This window comes from Symphalangus syndactylus, chromosome 17, assembly GCF_028878055.3.
Source record: "Symphalangus syndactylus isolate Jambi chromosome 17, NHGRI_mSymSyn1-v2.1_pri, whole genome shotgun sequence".
NCBI lineage: Eukaryota > Metazoa > Chordata > Mammalia > Primates > Hylobatidae > Symphalangus > Symphalangus syndactylus.
In genome coordinates, this window is record NC_072439.2 from 19,657,897 (window position 1) to 19,675,981 (window position 18,085).

General features: G+C 46.8%; 1 protein-coding gene and 1 long non-coding RNA gene across 2 annotated transcripts in view; one reads left to right on the top strand and one right to left on the bottom strand.

Moving 5' to 3' along the window:
- Positions 1–17,691, bottom strand: part of LOC134733027 (uncharacterized) — a 30,426-nt gene extending 12,735 nt beyond the window's left edge. Inside the window, exons 1-2 of the long non-coding RNA XR_010116589.1 lie at positions 17,557–17,691; positions 9,149–9,227 (exon numbers count right to left, since the gene is read on the bottom strand). This is a non-coding gene — a long non-coding RNA (uncharacterized lncRNA). The remainder of the gene's footprint in view (positions 1–9,148; positions 9,228–17,556) is intronic.
- LOC129466519 (pregnancy-specific beta-1-glycoprotein 3-like) lies at positions 5,339–17,693 on the top strand. The gene is made up of 6 exons (XM_055250195.2): positions 5,339–5,548; positions 6,800–7,165; positions 11,739–12,017; positions 14,726–15,004; positions 15,406–15,660; positions 17,641–17,693. Exons 1-6 carry the CDS (start codon positions 5,485–5,487, stop codon positions 17,691–17,693), a joined length of 1,296 nt encoding a protein of 431 aa, XP_055106170.2. The 5' UTR covers positions 5,339–5,484.
- Positions 17,694–18,085: the final 392 nt, after the last annotated feature.

Below are 18,085 nucleotides of genomic sequence, written 5' to 3' on the forward strand. Positions count from 1 at the left end.
AGGGCTCCTTCGTCTAGCGGTAACGCCAGCGTCTGGGAAGACGCCGGTTGCGAGGTGGATCCTGATCTACCGGTAGCCTCAATGTCAAGGAAGAACACCTGCTACTTAGCAGACCAGGAAAGGGAGTCTCCCTTTCCCCGGGGGAGTTTAGAGAAGACTCTACTCCTCCACCTCTTGTGGAGGGCGTGACATTAGTCAGGTCGACCCGCAGTTATCCGGAGGCCTAACCATCTCCCTGTGATGCTGTGCTTCAGTGGTCACACTCCTAGTCCGCCTTCATGTTCCATCCTGTACACCTGACTCTGCCGTTTAGTTAGCAGTAGCAAATTAGTGAAAGTACAAAAAGTCCCTAATAAGCAGAAATAATGGTGTAAGCTCTCTCTCTCTCTCTGCCTCGGCTGCCAGGCAGGGAAGGGCCCCCATCCAGTGGACACGACCCACGTGACCTTACCTATCACTGGAGATGGCTCACACTCCTTATCCTGCCCCTTTGTCTTGTATCCAATAAATATCAGCACAGCCTGGCATTCGGGGCCACTAACTGGTCTCTGCATCTGGGGGTAGTCCTCCCCCAGGCCCAGCTGTCTTTTCTTTTATCTCTTTGTATTGTGTCTTTATTTCAACAATCTCTTGTCTCCACACACAGGGAGAAAAACCTACCGACACTGTGGGGCTGGTCCCTACACCTACTGTACAGAGACAAAGAAGTAGAGATGTATACAACTCGCCCAACAACACTGTATCCCAAAACAGTGTCCTCTCTGCCCCTCATCATGGAATTCACTCTCTCTCACCAGGTGGGCAGGTGCTTCCCGGGTCTCACAATTCTTCCACGAGAGGCAATGCACACTTTCACATAGCACTTCAGCAAATAAAGGGGTGACAGTTTACCTACTTAAATAAAGCTTCATAAAAGGTTCTCCCAAATTTCCCCCTGAAGAAGACAGAAAAGGCTTTCCCAATTGTGAAACATTGGCCTTCCCACCTTTCAAAAAAGTACCCCTGAATAGCCAACACAATCTTGCCAAAATACACTGTAGGACTTGAACTTTCTTATTTGAAATCTCACAAAGGAGTACAATTATTAAAACAGAAGCTGCTGGCAAAAGAATGGACATAAAGACAAATGGGATAGAATTGAGAGTCTAGAAATAAACCCTCACACTTACGGTCAATTACTCTTTGAAGGGGGTGTCAAGACAATTTAGTGGAGAAACAATTCTCCTTTCAAATGATAGTGCAGAAACAACTAGATACCCACATGCAAAACAGTGAATTTAGATAACTCTGCCGCCCACCATATCAAACAATTCTCTAAGAAATTGATCAATGAGTTAAATATAAGGCCTAGAACCATAAAAACATCTTAAGATAGATATAGAGGTAAATATTGATGACCTCAAATGTGCAATGGATTCTTAGATATGATACAAAAGCATGACAAACAAGAAAAAAAGATAAATTGGGCTTTATCAAGATGTGAGCATTTTGTGCATCAAAGGAAATTATCAAGAAAATTATTAATAGACACAAAATGAGAGAATATTTGCAAACCACATATAGGCAGTTTTCATGTCCAGATAATATAAAGAACTAGCTACAACTCAATAACAAAACGACAAACAATCCAATTTATAAATGGGCAAAACACTCAAATAGACATTTCTTCAAAGAAGATATACAAATAGGAAGGACATGAAAAGATACTCAACACCATTAGTCATTAGGAAAATACAAAGTCAAAGCTGCAATGAGACACCACATAACACCTACAAAACTGGCTACCATTCTTTTAAAATGTTAAATAACAAGTAGCAGCCTTATGTAGAATTTGGAATCCTCATACATTGCTGGTGAGAATATGAAAAGGTACAGCCATTAGGAGAAAGAATTTTGGTGTTCCTCAAAAAGCTAATCATAGAATTCTCATTTGAAACAACATCTATTCCTAGGTATATAACCAAAGAATTAAATGCAGGGACTCAAACAGGTACTTCTTTGGGAATGCTGATTGCAGCATTATTCACAAAAGATAAAATATAAAAATAATCCAAGTGCTCATCAACACATGAATAAATAAATATGGTGACACATACAACAGAATGTTCATCTGCCATAAAGAGGAATGAAGCTCTGACACCCGCTGGAACATGCATGGACTTTGGAAACATTATGCTAAGCGAAATATGTCAGACACAAAATAACATAATTGTATAATTCCATTTATATGAAACATCAAAAATAGGCAAATTCATAGAGACACAGGAGAGATTATCAAGGCCTAGGGTGGAACATACAGGGAGTTATTGTTTAAAAGATACAGAGTTTCGGTTTAAAATGATAAAAATTTACTAGGCAATTTATCACTGTGTATGTGGTTAATTTCACTTGATTGTGCATTTTAAAATGGTTAAAATAGCACATTATTCACAGAACTGTGAAAAAACATATTTCTATTATTTAATTCACCCAGGCTAAGGTGTCTGTTATGGCAGCTGAAGCCCATGAATATATCATCTGACCCAGTGTTTCAATGAAAGGCATCAGTTTTTCAATCAAGTTAGCTGGAAGCTCCTATCCCCAGCAGAACCAGAGGCCCCAAAACAAGAGCTCCAGTAGGGGCTCAGCCAGCACACTTCCTACAGGGCAGCCTCAATGTCACACCCTGGATGGCATGTGAAGCCACAACGATACAACCACAGTGTGAAAGTGTAAGTATTTTTACTACTTACAGACACTGGGGAGCACTCGGCACACCTGGAGACCACAGACACAGAGGTCAGTGAGCCCGGGCAGGGAGGAGAGAAGAGACCGGTAAGCCAATGGCTTTATTAAGTCCAGGGTGTTATCTGACAGGTTTCCAGCAGGGAGCTTTAATGGATGTGTTCAAAGCAAGCAGCAAACACTGGGACCAGGAGCTCACGCTGTGACTGAGAGGTGGTCACTTTAAATGTGAGGGCGAATGTCAGAATGATCAGTTTAAAGAAAGCAGCTGGAGAGAGGGCAGCCCAGCACACCAAGCAGGAGAGATGCCTCTAAGATTTTATCTCTGGCCACCAACTGGAGCCATTTGAACCAGATACAGTATTGAAAACTGCCATGGTGATGAAGCCCTGCTTCTGATTTGAGGCAAATAAACTTACACCTTAAAAAATGAATGCCAAGGCAACATGACACTATGAGGATCATGACATCCAGGGACACCAGCAGGGTGTGGTGCTGTGCCCTGGAGTCAGAATCCTGGGTTCTGGTCCCTGGGAGTGAGAAAATGAAAATGACTTGTGCCTGCCCCCCTGACATTGATCTTTCCACCCTGCTGCTCCCTCTTCTGCTCCCAAGCCCATGTGCAGTGCTCAGCCCCAGACGTCACTGCCCCCAGGGTATAAACAGTGCCACCTACTGCACACAAACACAAATTCACAGAAGGTGACAAAAGTCCCCGTTTGGGACATCTGATTGTGAAAGAGGGAGAACAGTGAAGGTAGAGCCACAGAGACTGGGACTCACGGGGCTGGAAGGTGATGAAGCTGTAATGTAACATATGTGTGACCTCCTGTGAAGTGTGCAGATGCATGTGGAATAAAACATGCAGCCTGGGCTGGGATTGGGGCCGTTCACACTTCTCTCCCTGTCCACCAGAGGGCGACAGAGTCCCTCCAAGCCTGGAGCCTTCCCAGGGGATGCCAACCTCCCTCAGCAGAACCCACAGCCCAGCAGTGCCCACCCTCACCAGGGTCACTTCCGCCCAAGTCCTGAGCATCCTCCGTGCTCCCCACACGGACTCTGTCAGCTCCTCCCTGACCTGGCGGCCACCAACCTAACACCACTCCCTCTGCAGGTAGCTCCTGCCCCACACACCTGCTCCTTCCCTGGCCCCAGCTAAAGGCATCTCCCAGGGCAGCGCTGCTACACAAGATGCCACACTAGGCTCTTTCCCTTCGTGACCTCCCTCCAACCTCATCAACTCTTTCTGTCACTGCTCCCTAAATACCCGCCCCTGCTCCATCTGTCCTGTTGTCTGGGGATCCCAGGCAAAGCCTAGAGCAGACACAGAACAGTGGCTGCCTGAGGGCCCACAGCCTACCCGGGAATCAGCCAGGCACCCTGTGACCTGCCTGCCCGCTGCACCCTGGGAGGCTCAAAGCACGTGTGATGGTCACACACAGGCACCATCCCAGATGTGGCCACCTACCCCCAGCTGTCCCTGGGGAAGACAGACCTCTCCTGTGTGCTTGCGGGGAGAAGGTGGGTGTTATTGCTCTTTGCTCACAGAACACAACTCACCCCCACCCGCCCTTTCAGGTGTGAGCAACGTCCCTCCAGACAGGCTCTCTGGCCACTGCCTGTTCCTCCTCTACAGAGAGTAGCTTGGCCAGGTCAAAACCCTCAGGACAGACCTCTGGATATGTCAGCACATGGAGGGCTGAGCCCATCATGGCCACGGAGTAAGTCGGGATGAATCTCTCCAGCTCTGAACCCCTGCTCTGTCCCAGGCTCCTCGTCCTGTGTCTCAATGAGCCATCTCCCACGGGGTTCCTGGGTAACCCCCCACTTCCTCCTGCACCACCACGGGGAAGGTGTGGTGACCACAGGACAATCAGCTGGGCAGAGAAGAGAGGACCTCAAAGATGGTCAGGAAGAACATGAGAAACCCTGAGCTCCAGCTCAGCCGCCAGACCGCAGGGAGCCACAGAGTGAGCGAGAACTGTCCCTTTGACTATGGGACTCACAGCCCCCACTGAGCAACCAGCACAGGCCTCTCCTCCCAAGAGGCATGAGAGATTCACCCTGCACACCTCCAGGAAGGATAGTTTCCTCTGGGACACCAAGGTCCTGAATGTCCATCTTTGGAAGCTGCAGCCAAGCTAGACACGATTACAGAAAGGAAAGGTCCCTCTCACCAGGCAACACACAGCTCACCCACAGCACAATGGTGCATCACTGTGACAGGGACCTGGTGCAGCTGCAGCCTCCTGCACTGAAGGGGAGAGCCAGATGGGGATGAAAGAGGGCAAAGGGCGTGAATGTGCACCCCAACCCAGAGCCATGGGGACAGCAGGTGGTTGAGGACCAGGACTGTGCTTGCCGAACCGGCAGGGTATGTGTGTGACTTTGGGGGTCTGTGTGTCTCTTCTGTGTGTGTGTGTGTGTCTTTGTGTGTCTGTGTGTGTGTCTGCACAAAGTGTCTGTTGAGGTTTGCTGAAAGAATCACTGCTGAAACAGGTAGAGGCCTCCACAATTCCCAGGGACCTGAAACACAGACAAAAGGAAAAACAGAAGGAGGGACAAGGAGACAGGACTGAGAGAGGAGGGGACAGAGAGGTCTCCTGGGCCTGACCCCGCCCATGAGCTTGAGAAGTGCTCCTGCCCCGGGAAGAGGCTCAGCACAGAAGGAGGAAGGACAGCACAGCTGACAGCCGTGCTCAGGAAGCTTCTGGATCCTAGGCTCATTCCACAGAGGAGAACACGCAGGCAGCAGAGACCATGGGGCTCCTCTCAGCCCCTCCGTGCACACAGCGCATCACGTGGAAGGGGCTCCTGCTCACAGGTGAGGAGAGAACTTCCTGGGAGAGGACAGGAGGAGGAAGTAGAGTCACTGGATGGGGTCTCCTGTAGAGGATCGATTCTAAAAAATAAAAGAAGCCAGCACTTTGGGAGGCTTAGGTGGGTGGATCACGAGATCAGGAGTTCAAGACCAGTGTGGCCACACAGTGAAGCCCTGTCTCTACTAAAAATACAAAAAATTAACCAGGTATGGTGGTGTGCTCCTGTAATCCTAGCTACTCGGGAGGCTGAGGCAGGAGAATCACGTGAACCCAGGAGGCAGAAGTTGCAGAGAGCCGAGATAGTGCCACTGCACGCCAGCCTGGGCGACAGTACAAGACTCCTTCTCAGAAAAAAAAAAAAAAAAAAGAAACAAAACAAAAAAGAAAAAAAAGGAAAGAAGGCTCTGTTGCAGCCTGGATAGGAGAAAATACACCAGAGAGGGACAGGGGTCAAAACAGGAAAGCCACATTGAACCGGAATTGGTAAGAGGTAGGAAAATCTTAAGTGTTCTGTTTTCCTGATTAATCATCAGGGGTCACCACATTTTGAAAAATGATAATAATAACTATATCAGATGACACTTCAAATAAAAATATAAACAGGGCATGAAACACTGTCCTCAGCAAAAAACCTCAACAATTGGGGGAATAAAAGAAAACACCCAAGGTGTGGAGGGCCCTGAGAACTCTCACATCTACAGGAGTCTGCAGCCTGTTCCAGGCACTGGGGTGCAACCAAGATCACAAAAGTCCCTGTCCTCACGGAGCTCACGCTGTCATGGGGAGGAAGACAGACATGCAAAGAGATCTAGAATGTGAGGTCAGGTGTTGACAAGAACCCTGGAGGGAGCAGAGCAGGGAAAGGTCAGAAATGGAAGACCCAGGGTCTCTGAAGGAGGTGTCAGGAAAGAAGTCTAAGGATACCCTGATGTGCGCAGGACCTGGGGGCAGTGTGGAGGGGGCCAGCAGAACCCTGGGGAAGAGGATTCCAAACAGAAAAATGCCAAGGTCAGAAGTGTTGAAGGAATGGGGGTCATGCTGCTGACACTGACCTAGTAGGACTGTAGGACACACACACATACACACACACAAACACACATGCCCCTTTGGTGTGTGAGTGTGTTTGTATGTGTGTGTGTGTGTGCATGTCTTCAAGGCTGAGGATGGAAGAGACCTTCTCAGGACCCAGGGCCCCATCTTTTCACCCCAATACATAGGTCTCAATATTAACTGATGCTCTCTCCACCTCCTAGCATCACTTTTAAACTTCTGGAACCCGCCCACCACTGCCCAAGTTATGATTGAAGCCCAGCCACCCAAAATTTCCGAGGGGAAGGATGTTCTTCTACTTGTCCACAATTTGCCCGAGAATCTTGCTGGCTACATCTGGTACAAAGGGCAAATGACGGACCTCCAGCATTACATTACATCATATCTAGTACACAATCATAAAATTATACCTGGGCCTGAATACACTGGACGAGAAACAGTATATGGCAATGCATCCCTGCTGATCGAGGATGTCACACGGGAGGACGCAGGATCCTACACCTTACAAATCATAAAGCAAGGTGATGGGATTAGAGGAGCAACTGGACATTTCACCGTCACCTTATACCGTGAGTGATTCCACATGATCCCTGGGTGTTGGGGGGCAGGGGTCATTTCTACTTCACACACACAGGATTGTCAGGCTTGGACTATGCCTGTGGCCCTCTCTGCATTATGTCCCATGCTGGGGTTTGGGCATTTAGTACAGGACACACACAGAGAAGACAAATTTCAACAGATCAGAATTCCTTTCCCGCATCCAGACCCTGCAGACACTTGCTGCAGAGGAAGGACAGTCTGATGGGGGGACTCAGCAGCAGGAGATCAGTCTCAGCAAAGCACATCATGCCCTCTTCATAAATTTCACCCTGAGAAAGACCCTGGAGAACTGAGTAGAGCTAGGCCTCAGAGGCCCCCTGAGATACTCTCAGAGAAGCTCAGCCCTAGAAGCCTCAACCCCAGAACCCTGTCCCAAAATCCTTACTCCAGAAAAAGCTGAGGAGAATGTGCCAGGGCTGGGTTGTGGCTTCTTGGGTAGGGCTTACTGGGACCAAGGATTTACCAGCTGTCTGAGGACTGTGTCTCCTGGAGCTGCTCACCAGCCAGGGCTCAGACCTCAGAGCCTCATCTGGGCAAGGGCAGACCTTTCTTCACCTGAGGCTCAGAGTGGAGAGGACAGAAAGACAAGCTTTGTAGACCATCAGCCAACTGCCTTGGGAGGCTTAGGACAGTCCCTAGAAAGTCTAATGTCTCCAGAAGCAGAAACAGAAGAGAGAAGATGTACCTGGTAGTAGCTTGTCCACAGGGATCTGACCTAAAGGTGCTTTCTCATGGAAGCAAATAAATAATAAATGCTGTTTGTGTGAACACCTCCACTGTGCCAAGCATTAGATCAGGTGACTGTGAATAATTTAAAATGTATTTACAGATAGCATGAAAAGCCACAGTCCATTTGCCATTTAGCTTATTTGACTGAGAGAAAACTGAGGCACAGAAGGCACAGTCACTGAATCAGAGTCACACAAACACAAACGGGAGATCAGGGTGACATGAGGTCTCTCTGCAGCCACAGGCCCATCTTCTACTCCACGGGAAGTGAGGGCCTACTGGCTTCCAAGGACCCCATAGTCATTTATTGGCTCAAATCCTCTCTTCTTAGGCATCCAAACCTCAGAGGAGTGAGAGCAAATGGTCAGCTGATTAGTCTGTACTTCAGAACTAAATCACCTGCCTCAACCGTCAGAGTCAGTGCAAAAAAATGTCCAGGCCTCCCCCTCAGATCTTCATCCCCATCACTGAACCTGAAATCGTGTGTCTCCCAAAGTGTCCATGTCACCGTTATGAGAGGATCAAGGAGAGGACCTTGTTTTCTTTCCCCACTCGCACCCTGCACCAGCACAGGCCCAGCGAGAGAGACACACTCAGGAGCTCTCACATAACAAATGAAGGAATCGAATGAAGAAATGAATGATCCAAAACCTCTTTAGAGACGGGATCTTGGATGCAGAATCCTACGAGCTACTAGCCACACCTGTCCCTTGTCCTTCAGAGGCTGACACCCATGTTTCATCCCCCCACTACCTCCTGGCCCTAAAGCCACCCCACCTCATGTAACTCTGAAGCTCTTTGGCCACCAGAGGGTTCTCAGGGCTCCTTGGTCCTGGTCTGTGGAACTGGGGGCACCTGGTCCCTGGGGTCTCTGAAGTCAGTGTAGCCCCACTGCTCACTGCCATGGTGTCTCTGCCTCTATCTGCTTCTCTGTGTCCCTCATCTTCCTCCCACTTCATTCTGACTGGCAAGCCCTGTCCTGCACAGCTTCTTCCTCCACCCCTAGGCCTTCCACAGACACTCCCTCTAACTAGGCTGGCTGTTCTGTTCCCTTCCCACTAACACTGTGGCCTCGCCCACCTCCCAGGAAATAGGAAAGGTGCAGAAATCACTGGAGTTGCCACTCCTGCCAGGCTTCATCTCGAGCCAATGTCCCCAGGTCACTAAGAGAATGACCTGCCACTGTATTCCCATCCAGGGCTCTTTCCCTTTGTGAGGCTGACCTGTGGACAAGACCATGGGACCGGGATAGGCAGTTCCTCCATCCACTCTTATAATTGCCAGACAACTTCTTTTGGCCTCCTGCAAAAAAAAAAAAAAATTATCAAAATGGTGATTTGTAGTCAAGAAAGATTTTAATGACTCCAAGTCTGCCAAACAGGAGGACAGAGGTTTATTATTCCTCAAATCAGCCTCCCCGGTGGATCAGGGGTTAAAGATTTTCAAGGACAGTTTCAGGGGCACAGGACTAAAAAATGAGTACTGCTGATTGTTTGGTGATGGAATCATGCGGGCGGAGGGAAATGATCTGTTTGTGCTTGAATCCGCCTCTAGGTAAGGACCACATGACCGGCTGAGTCATTAGTCATAGGTATGGATGAGGTCAGCCGGTGGCAGGAGTACAAAAAAATGAGAAACATCTCAAAAGACCAATCTCATGTTCTAAAATAGTGATGTTATCTAGAGAAGCAATTAGTTACAAATTTTGTAAATTCTGGCCAAATGACATTTGAGCAGTCAGGGATTATAGAAACTGTGCCTACATTTTAGCAGAATTCAGTTCCCTCCTATCATCTTAACCTCATGGTCTTTCACTAGTATTACAAAGGCAGTCCCTGGGCAAAGTAAGGGTGTTAGTTTTATGGAGGAACTATTATCATTCTTGCTTCAAGGTTAAACCATAAACTAAATTCCTCCCAAGGTTAGCCTGGCCTATGCCCAGGAATGAGTGAGGACAGCCAGGCTGAGACTAGATGCCAGATGGAGTCAGCCATGCTAGTTTGCTGTCACTGTTGTAATCTTTGCACTGACTCACCAAGGTGTCAGAGGCTGAACAGGCCTGCAGTCCCCAAAGCCCATGGGCTCATTTCACCCATTTCACTCGTGACTCCATCCTCAACCTGCTATGGAGCTCACATTCTCTGGTCACTCCCTAGAGATTTCTGGCTTCCTGTCAGGCATATAACAAGCGTGAAATTTGTCACTCGGTTCTAACACTAAGTAAAAAGCTGAACAAACTCAAAAGTCAACAACTCTTTAAAATCCCTCAGAGATGTCTGGGCACAATGGCTCAGACCTATAATCCCAGCACTTTGGGAGGCCGAAGCGGGCACAAGGTCAGGAGATAGAGACCATCCAGGCTAACATGGTGAAACACTGTCTCTACTAAAAATACAAAAAATTAGCCGGGCGTGGTGGCGGGGGCCTGTAGTCCCAGCTACTTGGGAGGCCTAGGCAGGAGAATGGCATAAACCCAGAAGGCGGAGCTTGCAGTGAGCTGAGATCATGCCACTGCACTCCAGCCTGGGCGACAGAGTGAGACTCTGTCTCAGAAAAAAAAAAAAATGCTGTTAGAGAAATGAAGAATGCTTTTGATGCTTACTGGTAGACTGCACACAGCTGAGGAAAGAATCCCTAGCTTGAGGATGTGTCAATAGAAACTTCCAAAACTGAAACAGGAAAGTTCAAAAAGAGTGGGGAAAAAAAAGTGGAACAACATATTCAACTTCATATTTAATATTTTGTTTTGACAATAGCAATTTTTAAATTTTGTAGTTGTGGGACAACCACAAAGGCTGTAAAATACATGTAATGGGAATACTAGTAGTTCGGGGGTCTAGTTGGAGGTGGCCAGATGGACGCTATCTGATGGTTTTACTGCCTGTGCCACATACAACTGTTTCCTCATGATGAGGCCATTTTCATAAGTTGGAGTTCTTCGTGTGGGGAGACACACGAGCCATTTGCATCTCACTTAGACTCTTCTAATTCACACAAACTTACACTCTAGTGGTGTTTCCTGAGCTTAAGAGAAAATGAAGAAAGCATTTCACATACCTGTTTTGGGGTCCTCCCCATTTCTCCTAACTCTGCACATAAATTAGAAGCAGGGAGTTCTTTCTATATTTACTAACATAACACACATCTCTTCTTTTAATTTGGCATCATTCCTCCCTTTATGTAATTGACACAGGGGCCAGTTCTTTCCTTTTAACGGGACTCTCTACTTAAGGAGTTGCTAATTTCAAATCACCTTTGGCGTCTTTCTTTGACCATAATGTGATCCTGCTGGAATTCACGGCATATCTAAACCTTATTTTGGTCTCAAGAGAAATACTACTACCAGCAATTGATCTTAGATGTTTGGCCCATAAGTAAAAATTTCCACTGACGAAAACATTTTAATGTTTCCTCCAAATTTTTTGTTTTTACTAGTCAGAACATAACATGAGATCTAAACTCCTGACAACATTTTATGGGAAAATTCCAGTATTACAAATTGAGCATCCCAAATCCAGAAATCCAAAATCTGAAATGCTCCAAAACTCAATACTTCTGACCACTGATGTGATGCCAAAAAGATGCTCAATTCACACTTAAGGAAGTCGGTGCTTCTCCCACATAAAGCAGGCAGCCTCACAATCTCTGAGCCCTCAGATTGCCATGCATCTGTCTTGTAACACACACACCTGCCATGGGCTTTTAAGGACTTGGGTGGGCTGAGAGGTGGGAAATGCCAACTCTGATTGAAAAATGCCTTTGGAGGAATCAAAGGTGCCACACAGGGCAATCTTCTCTCTGCTTTCTGAACAGTGGACGCTCCCAAGCCCTCCATCTCCAGCAGCAACTTAAACCCCAGGGAGGCCATCGAGGCAGTGACCCTAACCTGTGATTCTGAGACTCCAGATGCAAGCTACCTGTGGTGGATGAATGGTCAGAGCCTCCCTATGACTTACAGGTTGAAGCTGTCCAAAACCAACAGGACCCTCATTCTATTTGGTGTCACAAAGGATATTGCAGGACCCTATGAATGTGAAATACGGAACGCAGTGAGTGCCAGCCGCAGTGACCCAGTCACCCTGAATCTCCTCCGTGAGTATCTTCTGTTCCTCTGGGAGCCAGGCTGCCATCCCAAATACACATGGCCAGAGGCCAGGCCTCTCAGTCCCTCTCAGGTCCAAGTACAGAGACCTTTACCCCTGGACATCAAAGCTGGCCATGACTTTGTGCCACAGGCAAACCAGAGTAGGCCTAGGCTTGATCAACAATAGGAGAAAAGAGTCTGCTCCTGTCATGGGAGACTCAGGGTCCACAGCTTGTGATGGGAGAAACAGGTGAATGTCTCAGGCTCCAGATGAGTGAACACAGCGGGGATTTGGCTGGGACTTCAGTGTTGCAACTTGGCTCACAGGGTCACTGTGGCCCTTCCACAGACCAGGAGTTTCCCCTCCCTCTGACAATATCACCTGTGAATTTATTCTCCTTGCTCCAGATGGCCTGGATGCCCCTACCATTTCTTCCTCATACACCTATTACCATACAGGGGAAGTCCCCAAGCTCTCCTGCCTCACAGACTCTCACCCACTGGCAGAGCATTTTTGGCTGATTGATGGGAAGTTCCACCAATCAGCACAAGTGTTCTTTATCCCCCAAATCACTAAAACATACAGCAGGGTCTATGTCTGTTTCATCCATAACTCAGTCACTGGTAGAACAAATCTCATAATCAAGAGGACCATAGTCCCTGGTAAGTGGATCCCTGGAGCATTGGCAATATGTTTTCCAGTGAAGTCTATCTAGCTATCAAGGAAGAGCCACCTGCCCTATACAAAGGGAGAGGAAAAATCAAAAACCCAGGACAGGGAATATGTTTCTGCTCCAAAACCACCAGCTTTTGCCTTTCCCCTTCACTCTTTCTAGATCATTCTTTAGACTGTACACTAACAATGAACAATCTCAAAGGAAATTACGGAAGGAATTGCAATTCACATTAACATCAAAAGGAATAAAATATTTTGGAAAAAGGTTAACCAAAAAGGTCAATGATTATACCCTGAAAACTACAAAACATTGCTGAAAGAAATTAAAGACGATATCAATATATGGAAAGACATTTCATTTTCATGGATTGGAAGAATCAATATTGTTAGAAAGACAATATGACCCAAAGTGAGTTGCAGATTCAGTGCAACCCCTACCAGAATCCCAGTAACATTTTTTGCAGAACTAGAAAACTCTGTCCTAAATCTGACCTGATAGGCTCTTATTAATGACTGCCACAACAGAAACACTGAGAAAAAGATGCAACCATGAAAAGATGGAAAGTTCTGATGACATAGAAAATAGCAATCAGCCTTTCTCGCATCCCAAAGCCTTCAAAAATATACCAGTGCAGCATGGCCAGTACGAAACTGCCCGAAAACTAATCGTGATAAGAGAAAACAAAAGGGCAAGAATATATTTGGATTATCACCTCCCACTTTTGCCTACTAATCTGATGCTGAAAAGAAATGCTCACTGAAGTATTTTAGATGTTGAATCTTTCAGATTTGGGATGCTAAACCAGTAAGTATATGACAAATATTTCAGAATCAAAATGTCAGAAATCCAAAACACTTTTTGTCCTAAGTCTTATGCAGAAGAAATACTCAATCTGTGTGAACTATAGGCATCAAGCTGTACAGCAGAGCTCTAGAACCTCCCCACCTTGCATAACTGAAACTGCACAGCCATGAACAACTTCTGATTCTCCCCACTCCCAGCTCCTGGCAACCAGCAGTCTCTTCTCATATTCACTCTGGAATCCACTTACATGATGTCCCTAGAGTAGCCGAACCCATGGAATCAGAGAGTAGAATGTCCAATGAAAGAAAATATTTGCAAAACTTCTCTCCAAATTTGTCTCATATCCATCAAACACACATGGTCCATTAGGACCAGATTTCCAGCAGTTCACTCCCACCCTTTCCACTAGTCAGTTCTGCATTTGCAAATGTCCACATGCACTTCTGGAAAGATCCACATGGTCCTCACCTGCTCTCTGCAGAAGGAGAGGAAACCTAAAGAACCCAGGACAGGGAATATGGTTCTGCTCCAAAGCCACGAGCTCTTGCCTGTCCCCTTCACTCTTTCTAGATCATTCCTTGCACTCTGCTCTATCTTTAGAGGTCACTGGTACAGGTAAGTCATTATGAAACACTTGCAAAAAACTGCCCCACCTTGTGCCTCCACTGCCTGATGACTGAACTGACCTCCAGGCTTGACTCTGGTCTCCCCTGTGTTATTTCTGCTGAAACATCCAGTCCCAGGCCAGGCTGCTCAGTATCTTCAGGGTTTCAGGACAATGGGAAGTCCCATTATTACTCATCTCTAGAATGTCCTTGGAAATGGAAGCTGCAGAGAAATCACATCTAGGGGGGCTAAGTAGGATGGAATTTGGAAGGGGCCCAGCAGTTGCACATTCCAGGTCAGGAACCCAAGGAGAGCCAGCAAGTCAACTGATGAGGGAGGGACTGGGTGGGGTACCAGGGGCTGTGACTCCCACTGACATGTCTGTCCCTGACCCAACACTGCTGCTTAATTGACACTTGAGAAAGTCTGTGCTTCCCTAAGACAGAGCAGGCTGCCTCACAGTCTTTGAGCCCTTAGATCATCATGCATCTGTCTTCTGACACACGCACCAGCTATCGGATTTCAAGGACTTGGGTGGACTGAGAGGTGGGAGATGCCAACTGTGATTAAAGGATGCCGGTGGAGGAATCAAAGGTGCCACACAGGACAATCTTCTCTTTTCCACACAGCGAAGCTGCCCAAGCCCTACATCATCATCAACACCTTAAACCCCTGGGAGAATAAGGATGTCTTAGCCTTCATCTGTGAACCTAAGAGTGAGAACTACACCTACATGTGGTGGCTAAATGGTCAGAGCCTCCCAGTCAGTCCCAGGGTAAAGCAACCCATTGAAAACAGGATCCTCATTCTACCCAGGGTCACGAGAAATGAAACAGGACCCTATCAATGTGAAATACGGGACCAATATGGTGGCATCCACAGTAACCCAGTCACCCTGAATGTCCTCTGTGAGTATCTTTTGTTCCTCTGTGGGACAGGACACAAGCTTAAATCCAAACGACCAGAGGCCAGGCCTCTCAGTCTCTCTCCGGTCCAAGTATAGACACCTTTACTTCTGGACATCCGAGCTGGCCATGACTCCCTGCCCTGGGAAAACCTGGGTAGTCACAGCCTTAACCAAGAATATAAGGGGAGGGGATGCTCTTGTCATGGGAGACTTGGGGCTCACAGCTTGTGATGGGAGAAACAGGTGAATACCTCCGGCTTTGGCTCAGTGAACATAGAGGGGGTTTGGCTGGGATTTCAGGGTTTGTCTTGGCTCAGAGGGTCACTGTGTCCCTTTAAGAGACCAGGAGCATCCCCTTCCCTCGGATGACATCACCTGTGGCCTTTATTCTCTTTGCTTCAGATGGTCCAGACCTCCCCAGCATTTATCCTTCATTCGCCTATTACCGTTCAGGAGAAAACCTCTACTTGTCCTGCTTCGCGGACTCTAACCCACCGGCAAAGTATTCTTGGACAATTAATGGGAAGTTTCTGCTATCAGGACAAAATCTCTCTATCCCCCAAATTACTACAAAGCATAGCGGGCTCTATGCTTGCTCTGTTCGTAACTCAGCCACTGGCATGGAAAGCTCTAGATCCGTAACAGTCAACGTCTCTGGTAAGTGGATCCCAGCATCCTTGGCAATAAGGTTGTAGGTGGAGTTTATCTGGCTTTAAGAGAAGAGTCAGGAAATCATTTTTATTCCCAGCCTGTATCCCATGGGCACAAGCAAATCCCAAATTCTCCTCCTGAACCCTCCCAATTTGTCTCTACAGACTCTCTTCTCCTTGTTTTTCTGTTTTCTCATGGCTGACCTTGTGTCTGGCCCGAGAAACGTAGGGAGGGGGCTTTATCAGCCCTGAGCCCTATGTGGTAAAACAGGCTTCACAGAGGGCCAAGAAGGAGAGTCCTCAAGATCAAGTTGCTTCTCGCTGTCACCAACACATCCCCTTCTGCCACGTCTTTGTTTTCTTGTACCTATTCCATGAGCTACAAGGAACATCTGAGGCTTTGAAACAAGCTCACACTTTTCTCCCAAATGAGAGGAGGAAGCCCCTTGGGTGAGGGAGGAGCAGCTCAGACTCTGCTTCCTGCTCTGCTCTGGGCTCCTCTGGTGACTGGCCCTGCCTGACTCCAACTGGGGTGGGACCAGCATGTGTGGAGAAAGAGCCCTGGTGGCCTGTCCTGAATTTGGCTAAATCGAGCTGCCAGTTGAAGCCAAGGCTCCCCTGGGCCAGGCCGCAGGGAAATAAGAAGAGAGGGAGCCTCAGGGCAGACTCTTGAGCTGCGTCCTGGCTCTAAAGTCACCGGCTGTATGAGGCTGTGGGCACAACACGTGGGACACAGCACGGAGGACAGTGACTGATGCAGTGCTGGAGAAATAGGGAGATTCACCTCTGGGGCTCTGAATGGCAGGAAACGGGCATTCCCAAAAAGTGTGTAATTACAGAGAGGGTAAGACTACCAGACACTTTATATATATATCTAATATAAGACTTACAATTAATTATTTCTAAGTGTGAAATTTAGTGTTGTGTAACCATCACACTATCCAATTCCAGAACTTTTTCCTCTTATCATATTAAACCTCTGTACCCAATAAACAGTATCTCTCACTCCTTCTCCCCCTAACCCTTAGCACTTACCGTTCTACTTTCTGTCTCTATGTAACTGGCTACTCTAACTATCTTTTATAAATGGAATTATATAATAATCCTTTTGTGTCTGGCTTATTTCAGTTAGCATAATATCTTCAAGATTCATCCATTTTGCACGCTGTATTGGAATTTTATTCCTTGTTAAGGTTGAATAACATTTCAATGTATAGATACACCTCATTTGCCTACCCACATATGTTTCAAAGGACTTTTCAGTTGTTTCAGTTTTTTAGCTATTGTGAGTAATGCTTCTCTGAACATCAGTGTACAAATATTTGTTCACATTTCTTTCTATTCTATGGGGGGTATGTACAGAAGAGCAATTGCTGGATCAAATGGTAATTTATTGTTTAATCTTTTGGGAAACAGCCACAGCACTTTTTCCAGTGGCTATAACATTTCCCATTCCCATCAGCAATGCACTAGAGATCCAATTTTTCCATCTACTTGAAAACACCTGTTGTTTTTTGTTGCTGCCATTGTTGTTGTTTATCAAAGCCATCCTAAAGTGTGTGAATTTGAAATGCACTGACCTGGGCCTTCTGTCAATCAGGTCCCTGCCATGGAGACCTGGCAGGGTCTCATTCATGGCTACCACAACACAGACACTGAGAAAAAGATGCAACCATTAAAAGGTGCAAAGGTGGAAATTCTAATGACATAGAAAATAGCAAACAGCCTTTCTCATCTCCAAAAGCCTTCCAAAATATCTGAGTGCAGTACGGAATTGACAGAGGACTGATCACCAACCTAGAATCACGGTGAGAGGGAAAAAAAAAACCGCAAGAATATCATCATCTCCCATCAATTTTCCAACAGAAACAACGTAGTCCTTGAAGAAACAATTCTAGAGTACCTCATGTTACATGCTTGTTCCTGAGGCTCCCCCATGTGAAATAACATCAACTTCATTCCTTCTTTTCTTTTCTTTCCATGACAGCTCCTTCAGGAACAGGATGTCTTCCTGGCCTTAATCCATTAGAGCAGCCGTGATGTCATTTCTGTATTTCAGGAAGACTGACAGGTATGATGGCCTTTTCTCTTATCCTGGTTCCTGCAGGGCTGACTGCCATGCTTGGGAGAGGGAAAAGACTTATTTGTGTCTGGGACTGGATCTCCTCCTTCCTCCATTAAACTCCTGCTTCTCAACACTAATTCTTGCAGTTCCCTTTCTCCCTGGCCTTTATGCTCCCTGTACCCTACTGTCTTTTAGACATAATTATCTCCAGCCTCTGCTCATCTGTTTCTCAGATTCAAATGAGAAACACAATTTCACATGGTAAAACCCTCTTCATTATTTTTAACATCTCTCAATAGTGTAATTCTCTCCATTCCCATAAAGCTCAACTACTCCTCAAAGTATTGCTTGACTTCTTGTCTCCAGA